The sequence below is a fragment of the Pithys albifrons genome, chromosome Z (assembly GCF_047495875.1).
Source record: "Pithys albifrons albifrons isolate INPA30051 chromosome Z, PitAlb_v1, whole genome shotgun sequence".
NCBI classification, from domain to species: Eukaryota; Metazoa; Chordata; class Aves; order Passeriformes; family Thamnophilidae; genus Pithys; species Pithys albifrons.
The window spans coordinates 18,864,835-18,889,387 of NC_092497.1; the positions used below are offsets into that span (position 1 = coordinate 18,864,835).

The following is a 24,553-nucleotide window of genomic DNA, read 5'->3' on the forward strand; positions in this document are numbered from 1 at the left end:
GCATGACTTTTCTTGGAAAATCCATTTAAAGCTTGAGATATTTACATGGTGCTATCGTGGTTTTGATATTAGGAATATGCATTTTCTGGTTTGATGTTCTCTGTTGTTAGCATTCCTAGTTGAGTATATGAAAATAATTTGTCTGGTTTGGATCATAAGAGATATTCCAGCAGATAAGACACAAGGTAATAGAAAAGCTGTTGTTCTGTTTTCACTAGTAACCTCTCTCCAGATTTAAGTGCCTTCAGAATTTTCCCATTTGGAAAAACTTCTTCTTTATGAATACTTTATCTCATGAGCCACATTTTCCTGCTTCCTGATACATCTCTACCCACTGCTGTGTCCTTATGCACTCAGTTTTTCTTTTACTTCGAAGAAGTTTTGCCACGGGTCAGTAAAAAGAAGTTTGTTTTGTGCTTTTTGGTCAGTTACTACTCTCCCTTTGGCAGGTTGTTCCTGTTTTGGTACATCTTATCTCCGCTATCAGCAGTGTCCGACTTTACATACCGAAAGACCTGAGACCTATTGATAACAGGCAAAGTGTGTTAAAGTCTATACAGGTAAGTTCCACAAGGCTGGGTGAGCATTCTGCTCTGATTACTGAGGGACTCTTGGACCCAAGACAATTTGTTACAAAGAAATTTGTGTAAAGCTTCTGTCAAATCTTCAGCCTTATTCTCTAAAGGGATTGGAAGCCACAATGTATGTCAATTGTTTCTCCTTGTTCAAGTCATTTTAAGTTGATTTTGAAAACTGCGGAAATGTCACATAACAAACATTTCAGCCTTCTGTGCCCCTGTAGTTATGCCAGCTAATTTGTAAAATGTAGTTCATTTTACTGGTGCTAATCTTACCAAAAGAATCTTTTTTCCTCCTTTTAGGAAGTACAGAAGCGATTTCCTGATGGAGTACCATTACTAGACCCTATTGATGACATGGGCATCAAAGACCAAGGATTGAAAAAAGTAATCCAAAAAGTAGAGGCATTTGAGCATAGGATGTATTCACATCCTCTTCACAATGATCCTAACTTGGAGATGGTATACAAACTTTGTGAAAAAAAAGCACAGGTAAAGATACAATCCAAAACACTGTGTGTGTATTTAGTTGAAGAGAGAGAGGGATAGAGAGAGAGAGGGTAATGGTTCTCTTGTTACTTTTCTTTCTATTTGCAAAGCCCAAATAACCCTTTTTTTTTAAATGAATAAGCCCAAATAAACCCTTTTGCATGCAGTAAAATTACTGAATCTCAGTAACAAAACTATCTGAGTTGGTGGTGTGCCCTTGACTGATACAGATGGGAAGTACATCTGGAAAAAAACACTCTTCCAAGAAATCATTAGGAATTAGGTTACAGGGGTGCCACTAAGAGTCTCATTTGCTGAATAGGTATAGCACAATACAGTGTAGAAAAAGTCTTCATAGATAATTCTGATACATAGATATTAACTTAATTTTTTTATATATTTGTGCAAAGGTACATTGAATTGATGGGCCTTATTAGTTTGGGAAGTGTAGCATAGAAGTTACTGTGCTGCCCCTTCCTGAGCTGACTCGGATCCTGGGAGCAATGTACTTACTCACTTCTTATAGGGTTGTACCCTGCTAGACTGAAACTGCTGCTGTTTCTGTGCTTCTCCAGAAAACAGTTTCTGCAGGAACTGCTTCACAGAAATGAGGTGGTTCTGGCATGGGCAGCACAAGTTGCATGTGGTATGACCTGATGGACCAAGCAGCCTTCTGCAAGGGTGTCTGTGTAAGGATGTGCACAGTGACTGAAGAACTGCCAGGCACTGGAGAAGCTCTAATAGCAGAAAATACTGCTTTGAGTTACATTTCATTGAATAGTTCATTAGCTGAGACTTAGTACAGGTCTCAGGTGAATGCTTGTTTCTCAGTGATGGATTGTTCAGTTTGTTTCCAGCTGACTTGCCAAACTTGCCAGAGTTTCTTATGGTTAAAGGGAGCTGTTTATTAAAATTTTTATTATTATTTTATTTGTTTGAAACCTTCTTCTTAGTTGAGTTAGGTGGGTCAATGTCAACTGGTATGTTCATACAACATCCTTCTGACACCATTAGGTGAACTAAGCAATTAAACAGTTGGATCTGTTAAACCAGCACTGTGTAATTCCCGTCCTTCTGCCCCCCAGATTGCTATGGATATTAAAGTAGCAAAGCGGGAACTGAAGAAGGCCAGAACTGTCCTGCAGATGGATGAGCTGAAATGCCGGAAGCGGGTCCTGAGGAGACTGGGGTTCGCCACGTCTTCGGATGTCATTGAGATGAAGGGACGGGTTGCTTGTGAAATCAGCAGGTAACTGGATTCTGTGCAGCCTGTTTGGTGTCAGGAATACACATTTTACTCGCCTTGCTGGAATTAGTAGGTTTTGTTGGTATTTTGACGTTCTGAGACCATTATGAGAAAGATTCTTCAGCGACTGTGTGATTTCTGTAGTACAGGGAATATACTGATTCAAACGGTGTAAGTAAAGGCAACAATTTAAGGACAAAATGTAATAGATTTTAAAATTAAAACATGGACTTGAAAATGCCAAAACAATTGTTATTTTTGAGCCTGGCATAGACAATAGCCTGTGTTTCCACTTAATGTACATTACATAAGATGATGGTATTGATGTCTGTGGTTGAAGATGAACCAGGACTGTTGGTACAGTCACTCATAAACAAGAGTATAACAATGATTGTCAGCAGTTATCAAATTGCTTGACAGGTTTGAAATCCAGCTAATTGTTTCCATAGGGCTTTTGGAACAAATGTCTAAAGTGGTGCATTTTACTGTAATATATTTAGCAGGTACATATATATTGAAACATAGGGAAACTCATGAATCAGACTTCTAGTATTTTAGAGTGTCATTCAGATTTTGGTAGAGTAAGTTTTTCGCTAGCAAAATTTGATAGCAAGTGGGGAAGCTGAATGAGAATTTTATCAACTTCCTGCCTGTTGGGAACTGTTTGATGAGTTACACATCTCTTTGTAAAAACCTGCTTTGTTTTCCCCCCATCCTTTACATTTGTCTGATCATCTCTAAATATAAAGGCTTTATCTTGCCAACAATGGGATGTTTTATCCAAATAATGACACTTGGCTTTTGTACCCACATTATGCACTTCCTTTTATGATTCACGATTAAGTCTTTATTCGTCAGGTAAATTGAAGTAAGTTTCTTCCTTTTCTCAGTATCATGAAAATACCCAGTTGAATCTTTTTTAAGCAACAGCAGTACCAGTTTTAGTCCATTTTTCTTAAGTTGCCTAATTCTCTGGTTCTTTTCGATTTTTGATACCCTCTCTGATAAAAACTGACTTGATCAGCTGTTCATATTAACTTAGACGAACTGTGAGGAGAAATTCTTTGTAGTCGAGTAAGTGCTTTTAGTTTCTTTCGAATACTGTCTCGGTTTCTTAGTAATTAGCATTCCCCTTAAAAAGTTAATGTATTAGTATTTGGTGTTCCTCTCATTAAAATTCAGATACTAGTTTTTTATCCATATCCAGTTGCTTCACAAAACTGAATAATAGTAGTTCATTTAAAAATTACACTTCAGTAAGTCTTTCCCCTAAGCTTTCTTGTCTTTCTTCAGTGCTGATGAACTACTCCTGACAGAAATGATGTTCAATGGTCTCTTCAATGACTTGTCTGCAGAACAGGCAACTGCACTACTCAGCTGTTTTGTATTTCAAGAGAATGTGAGTTACTTGTTCAAGAATTCTAGATGTTCCTGTGTTCCAACAGTATTGTTTATAATGCAGTTCCAGAAATTGGTCATAACATATGAGCCCTTGCAAATTGTTTGTCCCCTTCCTGAGGTGTTCTATATGAACTTGCACTGAACTTAGCAAAAGTGTTACAGCTTCAGTGCTAAAGGATCTTTCCTTGTGAGTGACATGCCAGAGATTGTGTAAAGGTGCAGTCCTCCCCAAGCAGTGGAGCAGTATGAATGGATTCTCAGCACACATGCTGACAATTACGTATGTATACAAACACACCTCCATACAATTTAAAATGTGGAACTCTGGGAAATGTCCCTGTTATGTTTTTTGAACAGGACCCTTCACCTAGTGATGGAAATGACAGTACCATGTGGAACTGATTAAAAAAAAAGCTATTAAAAACAGACCATATGTTTTTAAACACAAAAACATGGGCATTTGATACCAGAGGTCACTGATTGCTCACCCAGCATCAACCGGGAAATCTAGTGAAACTTCTCTGTGAGACATTTTTGCAAATAGCTAACAAGATGTATCACTGAGGTTGATTCTAAATATAGGGAAAGCAGCAGATGCTAATTGGGATTACATTTGTTAGTAGAAGGGACATCAAGGTAAGCCATTGTTAATTAGAATATTGTGCTTCACTTAACAGCAGTACTTAAGTTTAAACAGCTGGGGCATAAAAGTGTTGCTGTATTTTTTCATACATTACCACTGACGTTTAAGTTACTAAAAGCATTTGCTTTTTGTTTTTTTAAAGAAAAGCTTGTAACAATCAAGTGTAACAAATGACAGTTCATTTGGTGGTTCAAAACTATGGTACAGCTAAATAGAGGGAATTATGGAAGTATCTAGAAAGCAGGTGCTTTTTTTCATAATGTTGCATATTGTACAGAAATACTTAGTTTTCTGAATTAGTCTGAGGAACAAGTACTTGGGGAATTCAGTAATTTTAGTGTTTGATAACATATTTGAGGACGCTCTGGAATAATTTAGGATGGCAGTATCACACACTGAACTTCTACTTTTCCATTTAATTTGGTGTAGAGCAAATGTATGGGAGTACATGAGATTATTTAATGTCTTCTCTTTCAGTCCAGTGAAATGCCAAAATTAACAGAGCAGTTGGCAGGACCACTTCGGCAAATGCAGGTAATTAGAGATCTGCCTGTGCTTGGGGTTAACATGAGTGAAGTGTATGAGCAGTGTATATTAAGTGGGTGGTAAAGACCTGATTTTGGACCATCAGTGAATTTGGATTGCATTGCATGTGATTTTGCAATGCGCAGTAGTGTGTTATGCTGTTTGCAGGAAATCTTTGCGCTAATGTAGAACATGTCTTTAAAACTTCCAAGCTGGATTACTGCACTGCAAATGCTGAGTGCAGGCTTAATGAAAACAGTGGTTCACTTTCTGAGTAACTCACACTAGAAATGAAACCTCATCCTCTATGCAGTACCTAATAATGTGCAAGTCTTTCTATCACTTAAACACTTATTATTATAAATTTAAAATATTTTATTTTAAAGGAGTGTGCAAAAAGAATTGCCAAGGTGTCAGCAGAAGCAAAACTGGAAATTGATGAAGAAAATTACTTAAATTCTTTCAAACCCAACCTAATGGATGTTGTGCATACTTGGGCAAATGGAGCTAACTTTGCTCACATCTGCAAAATGACTGATGTCTTTGAAGGTAGGTTAATCAATTCTTCTTTAGCAGGTGTGAGATGGTAATTCCACAACATGAATTGGTAACTCTGAATAACCTTATAATAGACTCAGATGTATTCAAGTATCTGCATGGCTAAAACCAAGTGGGAAAAAATTACTGACTTTATATACATCAATTTATAGTTACACTGTTGATAATTTAGAATCTAAGAAGTTTTTAAAAGGGATATCTATTTTAAAAACTTTCTATGAAACTCAGAAATTCTAAGCCGTACAACAAATATTTACTTTTTCTAGTTAAAAGGAAAATACCACGTTCCAAGTGATTGTCATAAAGAAGTACATCTCTTGCACTTGTACTCCTTGTGGTTGAGTATTTTATTTACCTGGTAACCAGCTGACAGTTCCTCCTGCTGACTTAATCATGACAGAAGGAAGAAGTGGTAACCAAGTTGCTGTTTTGGATGGTTCGTAACAGCACTGCAATGCAGATAGTTATGAAACTTAGATGTAACCTGTCATCTGGGTTAGTTTGGCTCCTAAAATGGGAGTACAAGAAACTTGTACTTGAGGAAGAAGACTTGATTTTCATTTATTAGCAGTGTGATGACTTAGAGCCCAGAAACTTTGTAAAAAGACAAACCACTCACGTGAGGGTCATACCACAATGAAAAAACTAATTTTGTGAGCAGCTGTGTTGAGAGTTGTGGAGAAGAGTAGGAAGGGTGCACCAATCTTACAAGTCTGTGTGCAATGACTGATACTTGAAAATCCTGTTGATTCTTGAATTTGTTAGTCACTGCTGCCCTGCCTCTCTTAAATGCTGTTTTCTTGTTTGCACATGGGAGCCCTTAAAATAAGGGAATTCATACTTGTAATCCAATGCAGGATTACCCAGACACTTTCTAAAGTAGGTTGTCTCTGAGCAACAGGAGTCCTGGCAGTCATTCATTCTGCATTCAGCAGATTTCTCTTACTGCAGGAAGTGTGTGAGCTGCAGAGGTGTCTGCTCAGAGGTGCCCTGAGCAGGCAGAGCACAGCAGCAGCATGGAGCTGGCCTGTATTTTCACACTGACACTAGACTGTTCAGGATACTCTGGGCAGTAATGTTTGCCATTTACTGTATTTGTACTAAGACTAGTTGGCCGGCTTTGTCCTAGTCCATAGTGCTAGCTCCCTCAAAATTAGATCCTATGGGCCTGTTTTTAGGAGGTCAGTTCTTGTGGCAGGGTTCAGTGCATGATTCTTCCCTCCATTTTCAATAGGCTGGTTTTCACAGAACCAGCTAGGCTGGAAAAGACCTGTGAGATCCTGTGACCCAACACCACGTTGTCAACTAGACCATGGCACTAAGTCCAGTCTCTTCTTAAATACCCCCTGTGCACTGTCCAAAAGGAAGCAAAGCACTTCAGGCATCCATTGTCCGTTCTGCTTACCCTAAATACAGTGTGGTAATCCCAGGGTAGTTTTACCTGGTTAGCCAAGTAACAATAGTGATATCCAAATCAGAACACAAGAGCAGGTCTGCTTGCAACACACTGGAGCAGTGTTGATTTGCTACTGAAAATGCATTATCATTAAGTTGATATGTGTATGTTAGGAAGGAATGGAAATGAGCAGCTTTTTAAAGCTGCTGGGAAGAATGCCAAACTGAGGTAAGTATCCTGTGAGTTAACTGAAGCTCAGCTGCTTCATCTTGTGGAAGCATAGGCAATAGTGATTCATTAAAAAATGCAATTCCTTTCTTTTGTACTAAAAAGTATGTCTACAACAACCCCAGCTATGCTGCCTGTAAAACAGTCCTCCCTGGAATGGCTGTCAGGGTCACCCTTGTAAGTGGAGATGAGCAGGATCTTTGACTGCTGAGCCTGGCCCTTCCCTGTGCTGGCTTGTGCTTTGTGTGGGTTTTTCCATCTCATGTCATTGCAATAGGTTTTACAGATTGCTGCCCTTACAAAAACTGCTCTTACTGTAGAAACTGATATGACCTACTGAGGGCATATGAATGTCTTTTAGAAGAGAACTGTTACTTTACTTTTCATGATTTCTCACTTCTCCAAGAGCTTTGTAGAATGTTCTTTTCATATAGACAGTTTTTCTTCAGACATTATGTCTTGTCTAGAGATAATATTTCACTGCACCACAGAAAGGTCAGATAGTCAAACCTCCTTCAGCAAGCATCTTCCACTCGATGCCATTGCTCAGAGCCCCATCCAACCTGACTTTGAATGTTGCCAGTGACAGGGCATCCACCCCCACTTTGGGCAACCTGTTCCTGTGTTCCACCAGACACCTCAAAAATTTTTTTGTTTGTAGTCAGAATCAATTCTCTTTAAAACCATCACCTCTTGCCCAATCACTGAAGGGCTTACTAAAAAGTCGGTCCCCATCTTTCTTATCAGTCCTTGTAAATATTGAAAAGCCCACAAGGTCTTGCCAGTGCCTTCTCTTCTCAAGGCTGAACAACCCTTCCTCCCTGGGCCTATCCTCAGAGGAGAGGAGCTCCATCTCTGTACCTATTCCAACAGATCCATGTCCTTCCTGGACTGAGGATCCCAGAGCTGGATGCAGCACTCCTGGTGGGGTCTCACCAGAACAGAGCAGAGGAGCAGGATTCACCTTCCTTACCCTGCTGCCCACGCTGCTTTTGAGGCTTTCGGAGCTGCAGATGCACATTGCTGGGTCATGTCCAGCCTCTCATCCACCAGCACCCCATCTCAGCAGGGCTGCTCTCAGTCTGTTCATCCCATATTTACCCTGTGACAGTTATTTTGCCTACAGTAATTCTGACTGTAGATAAGAGATGCTGCTGAGGAAATGACCAAACAGGACCCTGTTTGCTTGTGGCCAGAAGCACAGAAGCATTTAAGGTAATTTTGTGAAACTTGTAGCAGTGACTGAAGTGCAAAGTTCCAAGACGAGATGAATGCATTAAAATGTCACAGTAGGTGTTGGGTTGCGGTGTAGGAGACAGAGCTCATGTGCATCACTGTAATCGTGCAGTTGAGTGGTAGAATGCTCTTGAACGGCACAGGAGCAGTAAGGTATAGCACTTACTGTTTCACTGCCTCTGTCAACTAAAGAACTGAGGATTGTAAAGAAAAAACCCCCAAAAATACATGTAGTAGTTCTTGAAGCAGGAAACTTGTGAGTCCCCTAATCCTCTGTGGTTTTTGAGGAAAGACCTAGGAAGTACTTGAAAGAAAAATCCACTCAACAGCCCAGAAAGGCCTATGACTAGATAGATACAGACTGGGCAGCATTTCCTTGAAGCTGTTTCCAAATGCTTTTCCTACTATCTTCAGAGAGAAACTCACCATGCAAAACAGAAACCAAGTTTAAGACATAGGGCTGTTCTTACCCTTGACTTCTAGATAAATTGAACAGGATTGAAGAAGGAACTTTACTGTATGTGGCACACAGTGACAGTTTCCCCTCACTCCTTTATACAGGTAGCATAATTCGTTGCATGAGGCGGCTGGAAGAATTGCTGCGGCAGATGTGCCAGGCTGCAAAGGCCATTGGCAACACAGAGCTGGAAAATAAGTTTGCAGAGGGTATGTATTTCACTTTCACAGTCTACAAAGTAATTCTAGAAAGCACATGAAAGAAAAGTGCCTGAGGGTGGGGGGCTGCACAGTCAGTGATGGCCGGAGGTGAATGATTTGGTAATGTAAACTTCTGGTGTTGACTTCATGGTAAATGGCATCACTGCTCTCTGTTAGCTGTCCAGATAACATCTGTTCTTCAAAGGTTGACTTAAGGAGATGGATACTGACAGTTTAACTAAATTTTATCTAAGTGTGTAACTGAAAATACTGTGACTGTGACAGTGTATGTGTGACTGATGTACAAAGATTTTCATTTAATACTTGTAACATGCTTGTAACTACTTAAAATAGTGATTGTGTCAGCTAAGACTGATGGATATTAATACCCTTTTCCTTATTAATAGGGATTACAAAAATCAAGAGGGATATTGTGTTTGCTGCAAGTCTTTACCTGTAACTGAAGAAGTCTTCCAGAAACTACCATATTCACAGATAGAATGGAAAAAGTTCATCAGCATCACATGTTACTTCCATGTCAACTAATTTCTTTTAATGGTGCATACTTAGAGACCACAGTTGTTTCAACAAGGCATGTACAAACAGCAGTGTATGTAACTTTAACTTGTTACTGTTTTTTCAATAAAAATTTACAATTTGAATAGGTTTTTTCTTTTAAGCAAGAGCTATAACCAACAGAAATTTTAAGTTTTGATATACAGTAACTGTGGCAGATGTTACTATATACAGGTAAAGTGAGCATCCAAGAGCAGCAGCAGTCCTTTAAAGGCATTTACTTATATTACACAGTTAAACATGTGAAGTTGCTTTCTTTCAGAGCAAGACAGGTGACATGTGGGTCATTCTTCACGGTTGATGATTGCTGCCAAAGTGATTTCCATTTGTTGGGGTCTCATGTAGGGTTGTATGGGAATCTTCTTTTGGTTGAAATGTACATCCTCTCACTTTGAAGAAGTCAGACACATACACAACCTAAGTGAACAAATTAGTGTTAAGTTCTGGACTCAAAACTCTTTAAAACAACAGCTTTTGCATAAGGTAAATTCTATGATCAAGACTAATAAATAGCTTCATCAGTGTAAAACACTTGAAAATGGCTAGGAAGTCTTGTGTGAAGTTCTGACTCCTCTTCTTTCAATGTTTTTTTCCTCCCTCCGTTTCACTCTCTCATTGACCATTTAGCCACTGATGGTTTAAGTCAAACTCAAGGCCTGTGCTAACAAACTGCTGACTGCCTTACAGGCACTGCTTCATGTTAGCAGCCATACTTGAACAGCTCTAAATGAGGAAGCAACATGTGCTTGCTGAGGACCCACAGTACAAGTATGGTTACATTTTTTCTGTAATTTATGTAGAACAGGACAGGAGAGCTTATGCTTTACCCAAGGAGGAGGGTATTATTCTCTAGGGTGTCACTCTCACTTGCATTTTTCTTTAAAGCTGGTTAAAAAGAGCTTGGATTCCTCTCCTTGGCAAGTTTCACAGCTTCTGCCTCCCCCATGCCTGTCTCTCACCTGTGAGTCCAGCACCTGTCAGGCTTAACTCTGCCTACACAGGCTAACTCTGCCTACATTCCTTTGAACATACCACCTCACTTCTTTCACAGCTAGGAGGTATCTCCCTGACTTTGAGACAGGTGCCTTGATCCAGTCCTGCAGCTTGCTGTCTTCCCACTGCTCACTTCACCAAGTCACACCAGAAGGTGTTCTCGGAATGGTGCTGCAAGGAGTGCAATGAAGGAGAAACCTTCTCTCATGGTCCCTTCCCTTCCCACATTGCCTCTTCCCCTCCCACTGCAACCCTGAGAACTGCAGAGCATCATTTATGGCAGAAGGTCTCCCACACTGGCAGCTGGCTGATGACCCAGCAAACTACTTTTAGCCACTGACCATGCAAGTTTCAGCTTCTACTTAATGCTGGATACACTCAATTCAATTTCATGATCCAGCTGCAGTTGCTGCCCCACCATGCTCTTAGCTCACTGTTTCTGAAGAGGAACTCTTCGGTTCTTTCAGGTAAGAGTTTAGGGAGAAGAGGGTTGGTGTGGTGCACATTTTTAAAAATAGTTAGCTCCTTTCAACTCTGTTCACTGTAATGCCAACTTCTATTGTTTCTTGTATTACCAAGAACCTCTGTGATACCTTCTGAGCCATCAAACATCCTTGACTAAACTTGGTTTTCCTAATAAAATCACCCTCAGCTCTTCAATCCCTCATGTTTCTTACTCCCTGCACTCCTTTTCCCAGAAAATGAGATTTTTGTACAAAAACAAGGGGTACAGTTTCCCAGAGCTGCTCTGATTCATTTTGATTACTGACTGCAAGAAGTAAACAAAGCTTTGTCTTGAAAGGAACAATACCCTTTTGACTTGAGAAAGCTGACAAAGTATTTATCTTGGAGGTGGTTCTTCCCAGCTCAGCCTCAATTCTTGATAACTGAATCCTTCAGTATGACCTCAGTTGGCTCCCGTCTCTGACCTGTAAAGGCTCTCTGTCCCTCTCCATGGATGGTCGGCCATGGCACTCTGGTGACAGTCAGCAGTCCGTACAACTGTTGCCACCAAGCCAGCCAGGCCTGCTTCAAAAAGTGTAGCTGAGTGTCTGTTCCCTGGGATGGCTTTTCACTTATCAGTACAACTAAGCTTCACAGGCTCCGTGTTGTGAGAACACTTTTAGTACTCAAAATGCACACAAATAATGAAGAGTTTTAGTTTCCCATCAGACTGAAACATCAGGCTGTGTAAGTTGGCAGAGGCAGACACTGTCCTTGTTCTTCAAGGTCTTCTTTTTCCCCCTTTACCTTGTAGACAGTACTCTGTTATTGTACTTGAGATTTAGAATTTCCCTAGGCAGAAAGCATGACCATTTTCATCGTGCTTATTTGAAGAGCTCTTGAGACAACTAATTTCATGCTGTCCAACAGCTAAAACTGCCACTTATCTCACTGGGCCACAGCCTGCCTCACTGACCAAAGTACTGCTGCTGCACCCAATTTAAGGTGTTGTTTCCCCACTTCAGCCATTCTTTTAAGCATTAGAAATAAAGGTCTGCTCTCCTGTGAACACAGCTTGCAACTCTGAGGTGCTGTTTGTAAAAGCAGCGTTCACGCACCCCCCCACCCTCCTTGGGCATTACTCACAATGAGCACAGCCACCACTGCTCCCTGGATGAGTCCTGTTAACACATCACTCCAGTGATGCTTGTAGTCAGAAACACGTGAGAGACCCACGTAGATGGATGCAGCAATGAGACCAAACTGTATAGTAGGACGTAAAAGTCTTGCCCAGTCACCTTTCATTCTGGCCTGAAGGTAAAGCTGAAAAAAAAAAAAGTTGTGAAATGCAGCAAACACAGAGGCAGTAAAACTGCTGAGGCTGTTGGATGAACAGAGTCAAAATTTGTGTTGAGAGACATTGTAATATCCAGCTATTCCAGGTGCTTCACTCTCACAAGGCTGCCAAGGCAGAGTTTGATAGTGCTGGTCATTGTGTTCTATGTAACACCATCATATTAGATACTTGTTCTATTGGTACCAATGTGACAAAGGTCCTGGTAATACCAGAGCCACTTAAGGCTTAAAAAGAATCCAGTGGAAGTCAAACCAGTATTTTTCTCCTTCATGAACAACAGGAAAGCCTTATACAAAAAGAAGTTTACATATACTATATGTAGAGCTGACTATTTTTAACTTTAAAGTTTTTAACTTTATTCTCAATTCCCATCACCTTTTTTAACATTATCTTCTAACTGTAGGCAAGTGTCAGAACTAACTTGATAAAATGACTGATAACATCTGGGATCACATTCCTAAGTTGTCACTGGTGTATTATTTCACTGAGCTGTCTGTTCCTCACCCTTTTTAGCTGCATATTAACCATGCTGCCACTTGATAAAAAAGCAGATGTGAGCAGTTCCCATGCATCTTCCCTCCCCTCAGCTCTACTTGCGTGATGTGTATCTGTTCTTTTGATGTGTTATCTCAGATTCACTCTATTCCTTTCCCATCTAATCTAATCTAATCCAAGATCCTGCCTTTGCCTCCTTCTCTGGTCTGTCTAGCTTTACTGCTGAGGAGGAGTTTTCCAAATCCATTCCATAAACATCATCAATTTATTCTGGAACTTGATCCTATCACCAAAAAAAAAAACATAATTACAGTATTTACTGAGAGGAACAATACAGTTTGAAGTTACAATTAACATTTCAGGTGTATCTCTTCAGAGTCACTTAGAAATGTCAGGAAAGGACAAAACCTGAACTGATAGTCCTGAGAAACCATAAAAGTTAATTCACGCACAGGCATCAGACACTGAGCAGCACAACAAACTGTGGTAAAACCCTCCACCGCCAACTTCAAAAGCCATGGCTAACTTTTGAGAAGCATTACATTTACAATGTAAATACCAGCACAGAGCACACACTGTAGATGCAAAGGTGCTACTTTCCAAAGTTAAACATTCAGGGAATGTTTCTCTGAGTAACTTACATCATAATTTTGGCATGCTGACATTTTCAGCTATAAATGGACCATCAAAACATCAACTATATCCATAACCAGTTTTCTTTAATAGCAAGGTCAGGGGGAAATTAGACTGAAGAAGCGAGCCTGAACTGGAAAATTTCCTGTTCAAAGCAGTGGGCACTGTGTATTTCACCAACACAGAAAATACAGGTCAGCCACTTCAAAAATTATGTGCCACACAGTTCTTTTAACAAAAGGTATTTTAATGGACTTGCAGTAGTATTCCTAGATCTACCAGCAGTAGACCAGAACACTACCCAAATACCTAATGGACCAGAGGTGGGCCTGGTGAGCACAAGCTGGTGCCACAAGAGTTGGCTTATTACTTGATACTGTCTGTCTTTCCTTTTTACCTATTCTCACTAAATTGTGCTGAAGGTAGCTAAAAATACCTTGCTGCAATGAAGTTCTTTCTATAGAAGCATTTTTGGTAGTTGGCAAAGATGTATAGTCATAGTAGAAAGAAAAGGGTTATGTAACTGCAGATACATGAGAAAACAGGTTTACTTCTGAACACAGGAAGAAAATGAGGTAAGCTACACAAAAGGCAATATGGAAAGATGCCAGCCCACCCCACTGAAGATCAGTAAAGCAGTCTTTGCATTGCCCTTAATGCAGCATATATTCAGATCTTCATTCTGCTTGACAAAGGATCTGACAAACTTGGATTTGACGTCCATGTGAAAGCTTAATTTCTGTTCTGACAGTAATCTGTCACAGAAGATCTGGAGCTCTCCCGTCAGCTGCAGAACACAAGCAGCTGGCTACAGGCTTCACAGTTCTAGAGGACTCTTCACACCATCAGCTCCAGTGTCTGTACAGAAAATGACCAGAGACCTTCTTGCATGTTCTACCAGCAGAGAGAATTACATTATTCTAAAGCTATGTGTGAGAAAGGATACCACAGACATGTGATGGATCACTGCAGGATTTAGTTTCAGAAGTAGCAGTTCTGGTTACAATTGGGGTTTTTGTCTTGTAGGGGCTTTTTTGTTGTTCAGTTCAGAGTACTTGCTAATTAACCAGCTGCTGCAATGGTAGATGCCATGTTATTTTTACACAGGTAACTCCAAACTGCCATTAATACGCTCAAACAGTTGTTGTGCTCCCCTGCCACGCTTTCTCCCACTACTGTGACTCACAGACAACAGTGACGTGTCTGGGCTACAACAGGCCACCAGCTCCACACAGGAAAATAAAGCAGCCAAGGAGAGGAGTTTTTGTCATATAATTCATTACATGTAAACTGAAGTTGGTACCAGAAGTATTCCCAACGTACCTTTATACAGTATTAGCCCTTACACAGCATTAAATGTGCAATACAGAGATGTTCTGATCCCACACTGCATTAACTCTTACTACTATTTTGACCCTGTTGACTATCAGGGCTGAGGCAATGGCTGGGGCTGTTTACAGAAGCCTCTGTTTCACAGCCTCCCTCAGATTCTTTTGCTCTTTGAAGTGCCTCACTGCTCAGGCTTAGAGGAGGAAAGTAGAAGCAAATTCCTGTCTCTCCACCCAACTCTCTCTGCTAGAAAAGAATAAGCTTTTTAAGTAAAACTTGTAATCTGCAGAACCACAGGAACTGTGGAAAACAACATCTGATTAATGCTTCTGAAATGCCCCTTACCAGCATTTTGCTTGCTGCTGATAAATACATTTGTGAGCCTGTGATCACAGCAGGAGCATCCTGACCCGCTCTGGGAGCAACTGGCTCCTGTCAGGCAGTGGCGTGACTGTGCCAAATTCCCTGCTTACCCTGTTCTGAGCAGTCTGATCCTTCTGCAGTATCATTCAGCTATACTCTATTTCTCTCCACTCCTGCTGCTTCATGTTTGTTTCATTCATTCAACAGGCAGAGAGATTTCATAAAGCCTTCTTGTAATGGAATTAAATAATCTCCAGCTTTTTTTCCCTACTAGCTTACTCTATAATGAAAATATGTTCTTTACACCACACACATCCTGAACACAAGTTTCTTCCTAATCTATGGTCTGGTACTTCATTTCTAAAAATACACACAGCAATGAAGAGAAACTCACAGCTACTTTGTGGCTTCTTGCAAGAAGCCACAGATATGAATGGAAGGGTCTCTGCAACTGGAGAATTATTTGCTACTTGTAACACTGCTAGCGTGGCTTTCAAGCACTTGCTCTTGCACTAGAGCAATATTAATATACACATGCCTACTTAAAGTAAGTGACTTGTAGTTCCTACATGGACTTCACAAGGAAATTTCCTAACAGCTAAAATATCACATCCCCACTTCAAGTACACAAAATTCTTTGAACTCTATGAAAACCTACTCACTCCACAAACCAAGGTCATATTTCAGATACTGTTTCAGTACTTAAAACTCCTTGGTTGTTTTTCATTCAATACCTTCTCATATTTTTTTCCAAAACCCTACTATACAAGAGTTCTATACTGTAGAATGTTTTGCCTGTTAAGGTATGGGAAGTTCTCCTGCACTCCTCCAAAAGTGGACATCAAAAAGAAGCAATTTGAGGTGGGAGTTCTGCCCTCCCCCAAGTAGTAGTTCTACTTGTACCAATTGATATGTTCTGATATTTTCAAAGATTCATTTTCTCCTGATACCAAAAGGCCCCAGTAACTGCATTTCCTACAGGTCCTAAAGAAAAGAAGCAAGACATACTTTTCCTTTAGAGATGTACCTATTTTCCCTCGTATGTTTGTCTCCTCTATCCTAATAGCATCATGAACTATTTTATAGCAAAACAGAGCAAGAAAACGGTTTTCCTAGAGAGAAAATTTCCCTGTGACAGAGGGAAATAAGAACACTTCTCAGTTTGTCTGAGTAAACATAGTAGGAGTCTGGAGGAGAAACACAGGTGCAGAAAGTCAGTTTTCTCATGAAACAAATCCTACTTTGAGAGACCACAGCAGTCGATAACAAGTTTTGGGAGAGAGCAAGTGGCATTTACTTTACTTAGCTTAGCATTTACCATTTCTGGTATCTGTCTGAGCACTAAGGAAAAGCCCTATGGCATAACTGTTCTAGTAGGCACAAAACACTGCTGTGGTTATGATTAGTATTTGAATCCACTATTGACTAACATTAGGAAAGCTCAACTTCAACACAAATCTGCTGACCCAACAAGTCCCAAGAGCCAGAAGCCATAAGGGTTCTTCCCAAGTCAAGAAGCTCTGAATCAGGAATGCTTAAACAACTGAAGTGCATGTCTATTGTTAGCTTTGCGATTCTGGGGGTGGAGGAAGTATGTGCCAAGGTACTGGTGGGTTTGTTACTGAGGCAGGGGTGGAAGAAAGGGAACACACAGCAGACACTGGTGTTCTGTACTCTTCAGAAAAAATGGCCTCTGCATAACTAATATGAAAAGAAGGGCAAAATTTATGAGAATACCTGGGGTTAGGCTTTAACAGCTGAGAATCCAGGCACATTTGTAAGACAGGAAAATCCAATTCCTACAGATATCCCAAAGACATCCTTACAGGAGACAAGATCCCCACTCCCATGACTGCGAAGGCTTCCATTGAGAAGTTAAGCAGATGCACAGAGTGGCAAAGCAACTATTCCCTCTCCAGTCCATCACCAAATACACACTGCTGCCTTTCCTCAAGGAGAGAGGAGTGCAGTAACCTCAGTACTGCACACTTGCACAAGCAGTTTGCACCTGAGCATCTCTGACAAAAGCAATTACTCAAACAAGATTCTCCACGAGCATGACAGAGCTGAGACATTCAGCCTGGATTCTTGCATAATGTTATGAAGCAACAGAAAACAAACTTTTAGACAGACAGATGGATGATCTGCCATCCTTATTTCAGTCGTGTTCAATAATCCAGCAGTACAGACCAAAACACCTCTGCCCTGCCCAGACTAGGCAAGCACAGAGAAAAAGACAACTCCAAGCTTTCTACTGCTTCTGTAAATGCCTGCAGAATTGCTCTTCCCTTTCTGCTCATTACAGGAAACTTGAGAGATTCCTTCATATAAAAGCTAGTTTGTATAAAAGCTATTATTCAAATAGCTATGTATAAAAGTTTTTAATTATATTTCAGCCAGCACAAACTCTGAAATTCAAAGAAGTTAAGAAATCCAGGAAACAGTTTAAGAACTTAAGTTTTGAGCACAAAAGAGTGGCCAAGAGCCACAAGATGTGCTGAGAAATAACCTGTCATATATAATCTTGTGTTTATGCAAATATTACCTACAAGTGCAACAGCTTGTTTTATACCTGTAAGCACTGTATGTATGAATAAACACAGAGCTCTAAGCATCAGCCAACAAGACAGTGCCTGCAAACCAGGAATATGGAAAATGTCTTTCCTGTGTACTTTAAGCACAACAGGCTCACATCCAAACAAAACTATTACAAAAGGACTACAGAGCTGTAGAAGAATTCATGAGTCACTCATGAGCTGGGGTTCTCAAAAAATTATTAAAATAATAAAAAAGCAATTTAAGATTTCAATGTATCAATTAATTTTGCCTTTTTAATGAGGCCACCTCCTTTTCTTGACAAATACACATTCATGATTCCCAGTGTATCTGCATTATTGTATGTTCTTTAGCTTTTTGATTGTTCTTTAGCTATTTTGATTGGGCAGAAAATAAAGAAAACAGAACATTTCAGAATTAATTTTCTGCCTTCCAGCAAAGGAAGTTCTGCAGTCACTTGAAGCTGGGGGTATATGTGGGCTGCTGTTCAAAAGGATGGTCTATCCATATTGCTCTCACCATGTCTGACCCCCCTGTGTCACCTCTGATGTTTCAATAGCCCAGCAGGGAACTGATCCATTGAACAGCTGAATTAAGGGAGGAAAATGACCAGACTAGGGAGAAAAAGCATAGTATGTACCAGTCTGGGCTCTTCTAATTCGCTGCTTGTGACTGTCAAAGGTAATTGGTGTGCAGGGGCTGCTTCCTGTGCAAGGATGACAAAATCGTGTCAGTTACCAGTAATAGCTTAACTTTCAATTCAATATCAAAAATGTAATCAATCTGTTCTATACAGACCTCACTTGTCCAGTGGACAATGTTGTGTTTAGTTTTAATCCTCCAGCCTCAACTTTGGCTATTGCCAAAATTATTGCTTATTGACATAATTTTTATCACACAGCAGGATAAACAATAACATTTTATTCCATTGCAAATTGAAATACAGCACTTGGCTTCTTTCTGACGAGAAAGAAAAAGAATAAATGTGTTTGTTCTACTTGGAGTTACTATTTTTACCTTTGCTAGAAGAACTAAAGCACTGCAAGGCATTGCATTCAGCTCAGTCTTACAGGAGCCAGCTCACAATACTGTCATCACTACTGCCATCTGTAACTTCCACGCAAATGATGGATAAATCATTTTGCTTTGTTTGCTTACTATTAAAAAGTCTAAATGCCAATATTAAAAGATTACTAGGAGCACATACAAGTAGGAGGACAAGCATCTCTATACTTAAGCCTCACAGCATGACTGGTTACCCTTTTTTTTTTCATCTCTGCTTCAAGTAAGGTGCTTGGTACTATGCACAGTTACAGCCAAACAAAGTATTTTCAGTAACAAATGTCTTTTCACTAGTTTTAGAAGATCAGGTAGCCCTCACCTTTTATGTGGGCAGGAATACATTAAAGACTGTTCTGTAGCTCCAGTCAGTAGCATTTGGGAAAGTAAAGAAATAGTGAGATGCAAACAGACATACCTAAAATACTGTGTTAAAGGCTCCCAGGCTCTTTTTTGATACTGTTTCACTGAACTTCCCATCCCAACACAAAAAATCAAAGTCAGAGTTCACCAGCAAAGCTTGACCGGCACATTTAGTTGCATGACTACCAAAAACTGCCTAAAGCCTCCTCTCACTTGTATTTGTTCTATGATTTCTCAGTAAAAGAAGGTTGTCAGCCTAGGCCACTGAAACACCAGTCAGCTTCCTGTTCTCATCTGTAATTCCCTGTGTCCTTGGACACACAAAATGTTCCAAATGAACAGTGGGAGAGCTTGAGAGCCATCCAAGTTACATTGTACAAGATTCATCATCCCTTTCTGTCCCAAGTCTAAGCAGCACAAACACATTGCCATCCCCAGAATAGCAGGGCCTCTTGGCTGGGTTTCTGGCCTGTTCTTCATAGGTGCAGGCAGGGAGGTGCCCAGTCCAGCTACAGCCAAGGCTGACTCTGTTACAGCAACCTGATCCCCAGGGCCACATGCATTTCTCCCAGCAGTTGTGGTGGATCATTCTCACTACTCATGGCAGCATGCATTTAGCATTTTAATTTACAATAGTTTTTAAATGTAAGTTTGAAAAAAAAGTTGAAATAAAAACATGAATTGCTGCAGCATCTCCCCCTGCAGGGACAGGGTGCTAGTTTGGTCACGTTAAAGACTGCTAGAAGAGGTGTTCAGCTGCACATGCCCTCCCATCCAAGCCAAGATTAAGTGGTTTTGTTGATACAGGAGAGACCATGCCAGCTGCTTAACTATGAAAGAAAAGGAGCAGCAGGGGGAGATGACAGAGACAACCTGAGATCCAGCATCTGTTATTAGGTCACTGGGTTCCCACATACTGATGCGGTCAAGCTTCATCTAGTTTCCACATTAAACTGCTGTTGGCAGTAGTTGGTATCCCAGAGATAACAGCTCTGCCTGGACCCAAACTAACCCATCTAGCTCTGCCAAATTAGTCTCAAAATACATTCTCCACCACAGCTTCCCAAACCAACAGTCTACATGCAGATTTTTCTTTTCCTGTAGTTTCACTCATTCAGTATATCAGTGAGTTAGAAACTAGAAACCATAAGCTTAACCTGGAAGTGGGCTGAAACTCAGGCTTTAAACAGGCCCAGCTAGACACAAGAGCTTTTTTACAGGTGCAGTGATCTCTGTGCTGTGAGAATAGCATCTGATGCATACTGCTGCTTATTTAAATACATAGATAATATAAACTGTTTAATATTCTCATGCAACAAACAGTTAAGGTAGAGAGTTGGTGACTGATACAGTGAGTGGTGTTCCCATGTGTGGCCCTTGCTGTGAGGTGGGACATGCAGCACAGGATTGTGTTCAGAACTGCAGTCTCTTCTCCTGGTACCAGCAAAGCCATGCAGTCAGAACTCAGATACTTCCAGGGATCTCCCATAAAGAGAAACAAAGAATACTCCCCAGCATAATTCAGACTCTTGAAGAAATCCAAATAGTTGGCAAGTCAAAAATGTCATAGAATTGTTTAGGTTGGAAAAGATTATTGAAAGATCATTTGAATCCATCTGTTAACCCAGCACTGTTAACCCTAAACCATGTCCTCAAGTGCCTCATCTACACATGTTTTAACTACCTCTATGGATGGTGATTCCACTACTTCCCTGGGGCAGCCTAGTCCAATGCTTGACAATCCTTTTCAAGAGAGAATTTGTCCTCCTGGCACAACTTCAGGCCATTTCCTCTCTCCCTACAGCATGTTACTTGGGAGAAGAGACCAGTGCCCACCTTGCCACAGCCTCCTTTCAGGTACTTTTAAGAGAGTGATAAGGTCACTCCTAAGCCTCCTGTTCTCCAGGCTAAACAGTTCAGTTAACAAGTTATTCAGTGCCGCAGGTTTGGCTTAAGGCCAGCAGCAGCACTCTGCCCTGCCACATGGGCAAGTGTGTGTGTTCCTCACCATCCTGCATTAGCTGCCTTTTTAAAGACATCTGCACCTTTTTTTCTTTTTTTTTCGTTTTTGGCATGCAGTAAGGCTGTGTTAATCAGTAAGATAAAAAACACACTGCACAGGAGCCATTAACCTTCTTCAGATGTCCATACAAAGGCCTGACATTCTAGATGAATAATGTTACTATTGAACAGAAGGAATCAGAAGTCTCATCTCCACAAAGCCTCTTATCTGTACTGGGCAATAGCTCAGTCAGAGACAAGAAACTGGGGTGCAGGAACAGAAGAATGCCTTCTCCCCCAGCCAGGGCTCTGGCTACTCACTGGCTTACTCAGTAACAAACTGATCTCCAATCAAACACTTACTCCTCTTCAACAATGTCATGTTAGAAGAGATTTGTACCTCTCCAGTTTAGGGGCACTACTAAGTAAAGCCATGCTGTCTTGCAGTTACTACAGGACTGAATGAACACCGGGACAGCTTCTGATTACAGGGGAAGTGTCTAAAACAAGACGGACACAAGACCAGGATTTATAGCATTCCAGAGCAGCATGCACAGGATGGATTTGACCTGCACTGTCCCACCACCCACCCATGCAGAAGGCTGCGAAGAGTGAAGCTCATACACAGCCCCAAGACAGCTAAGGTTCATCATTTCCTCCTGAAGAACTCTCTACTCAAACTCCTTTGCAGAGATTCAAAAAACCATCCCATAGGCAACTACAGAAAGCGTAATTCAACCCACATGAAGTTAGTAACTTCAAAACAAAGAATTTTTTACTTTCTTGCCAAAGGCTGAACTTTTCCCAAGCTTATTAGGTTAAACAAACAAGGTCTCAAGTCCAATCTGTTCAGCACATCTACTGTATTTAACTAGGGAGCTGTGTTATCTAACATGTACTGTTAAATTGTAATCAGCTGATGAGTTGAGAAGTCGTCCTGACCACCACCATTTTCCCAGGCTGCAGCATGTAGAAGTCTCCTTACACACACGTGACACAGGAAAAAGCTCAGACAGCTTCAGGTCCCTGCCAGGTGACAGGAATCCAGTCAGGACAAATTATAAACCATACATATTGCCACCTATCTACAAAGGTTTTTCTTATCTCCAAGTTTGTCCTTCTGTGAGGTGGCAGTATCACATTATCACACTGCTCAGTAAAACCATGTAAGGAGACATTGGATGAGAAGGGTGTGACTAAACCCAGAGAAGCAAGTCAGTATCAGGGTACACAGCAGCACTTCCTCTGCTGTACTGTGGAAATAGTGGGTTTGGTTTTCAAAACCTTTTACAAGTGGACCTACATAATTTCAGAGACTGCTGTTTTTAACGAACAAGTGAAGACACTTATTTCTTTTAAAAAACCCAAATAGCTGTCTGGAAGTCACACTATATTCTAGTAAAACTCAGAAGTTAATACTTTTATGAGCTATGTTTATTTACACTAGATAAGACGAGTAAAGAGGGAAGGAGAACCAATTAGGTCTAGCCATAAACAAACTGCAATGACAGATCAAAACTGAACACCAAGCTTCTGAAATAGCTTCATTTTAAAATAAAGGTAAAAAATACTCATTACATCATAGTGAAGAGCCACCCCTTTTGTGTGTGTGGTTTTAAGGTGTTTTGTTTAGTCTGAACAATCTGTCCACTCACTGTGGATGTGATGCCATTGCCAAGAGACAGTAAAAATTAAAAATGCAACCAAAATGAGAAAGCAAATTGAATTTGAGGTCTTTAAAGATTATGTATTATGCAATGTATGTATTATGTTAGCTATTTATTGTCCAGGACTGGAGCTTAACTTCACAGCGACATTAACAACAAAGTTCCACAAAGTTGTTTAATACCAGTCAGCAGAGAGATCAAATCAACCTTTCACTGTTACAAAGCTTATGCAAGAAGTGAAGATAATTTGCCCTAGCTGTCTTGAAACAATTGCAACTGAAATACAGTTATCTGCAACTGAAGCATTAACTGAAAAGACCTTATCATTTACTTTAACAGACAGATCTATGGCCTTGCTTCCCTCACTCTCCCTCTCTGCCCCTAAAAGATAGGAGGAAATAAAAGGAATTTAAAAATTCAGGTTCATCTGCTGTCTTGTGCTTACGGGCTCAGCCACATTTGATCAGTGTTTTAAGTTTAGGGGGTTTGTTTGCTCTTTTTTTTAAATAGGCTTCGCATGTTTCATTAAGTCAGACATACTATATCCTATTACACTTATATCCTATATAGACATATTATTATCCTATTATGTATTATTTATATGGCTTACAATACTTTAAATGTAACTAAATTTAAGTAGCATCTTCTTTGCCAAACCCACTTGTCTCCAGGTTCATTTTAGACAAGACACACAGGCCATGCACCACAGTTTTATGCATGCTGAACATATTTCTTCTTGTCTCAGTATCACCACTCTTACAACTCTTATTGAGAAACCTTCAGCTATCCCAGACAAGCATCCTACAAAAGCCATGTCCCCTGTGTGAAGCAGCCAAGTCAGCATCTCAGTTTTCGTACCAGGTAGCTAACTGACTTTGTTGCCATTTAGATGGAAAGAGCATACTTACTGCTACGAAGAGCATGCAGTACATGGAGAATGAAGAATGGCCAGAGTAAAATGATAGTCTGAAAGAGAAAAGATTGGACATCATTAATTTTCTTACACAAAATTCAGTGTACAGTGATACTAACCTATCTTACAGAAGTGAACAGGTAAAATGCAAACATGTCCACAGTATTCTTCAAGGAGGCTATCTAGGCACATCAGGCATGTCTGACAACAGCTTTTGACAAACAGTACAGACTTCACGACTCAGCAGTTATTCTATCCCAGCATTAAGCCAATCTCCAGTCAGGCAGTAACTACCAGGCCTTCATCTGAGGCTTGAACAGGAAGCAAACACATCTTCAAATCAAGTGTCCTTTAAAGCAGTATATTTGTTTCATCTTCTTGATAAGTGCCAGGAAACGGTAAATAGTATTGACTTTTAAAATTACTTATCTTCTTGTCACGGTACAAGTATGAATACAAATGACACATTACTCACCCCAAACCAATTACCTGCATTTGGTCATCATCAAGAGGCAGTAGTTGACAACTCATATCTAGATGTTTATACCACATATGTACACTTTTGTTAAAGGCACTGATTCATATAGACCGTAATCATTTATCATTGAAGGGGAGGGGGAAAGGCAGGAACGCAGTTTATTAGTCAGACAACGGAAAAACATGACACCTCATCTAAATATTTGTAGAAATACCTTCATACTTGGTTGTCCCATATAAAGAGTGTCAACTTCAGCTCTTAAAGACTTCTACCAAGTATGGGCTGAAGGGACTTGACAGTCTAAACTGACAGTCCAGGACACCTTTGACAAGGTCCTCCCCTGCACAGCTGTGAGAAGCCACAGCTGTA

The 24,553-nt window shown here is 40.4% G+C and overlaps 2 protein-coding genes across 3 annotated transcripts in view; one reads left to right on the plus strand and one right to left on the minus strand.

Annotated features, from left to right (window-relative positions):
* Positions 1 to 10,019, plus strand: part of MTREX (Mtr4 exosome RNA helicase) — a 42,177-nt gene extending 32,158 nt beyond the window's left edge. Inside the window, exons 20-27 of the mRNA XM_071581596.1 lie at positions 450 to 560; positions 882 to 1,070; positions 2,153 to 2,316; positions 3,607 to 3,712; positions 4,835 to 4,891; positions 5,269 to 5,431; positions 8,862 to 8,966; positions 9,365 to 10,019. Coding sequence (XP_071437697.1) covers positions 450 to 560; positions 882 to 1,070; positions 2,153 to 2,316; positions 3,607 to 3,712; positions 4,835 to 4,891; positions 5,269 to 5,431; positions 8,862 to 8,966; positions 9,365 to 9,417 — 948 coding nt within the window. The 3' untranslated portion in view covers positions 9,418 to 10,019. The remainder of the gene's footprint in view (positions 1 to 449; positions 561 to 881; positions 1,071 to 2,152; positions 2,317 to 3,606; positions 3,713 to 4,834; positions 4,892 to 5,268; positions 5,432 to 8,861; positions 8,967 to 9,364) is intronic.
* The window catches only part of PLPP1 (phospholipid phosphatase 1), a 62,182-nt gene continuing 47,117 nt past the window's right edge, over positions 9,489 to 24,553 (minus strand). For both annotated transcript variants that reach the window (XM_071581599.1, XM_071581597.1), the window contains exons 4-6: positions 23,702 to 23,759; positions 12,117 to 12,293; positions 9,489 to 9,950 (exon numbers count right to left, since the gene is read on the minus strand). In XM_071581599.1, the coding sequence (XP_071437700.1) occupies positions 9,825 to 9,950; positions 12,117 to 12,293; positions 23,702 to 23,759 (361 nt within the window). In that variant the 3' untranslated portion in view covers positions 9,489 to 9,824. The remainder of the gene's footprint in view (positions 9,951 to 12,116; positions 12,294 to 23,701; positions 23,760 to 24,553) is intronic.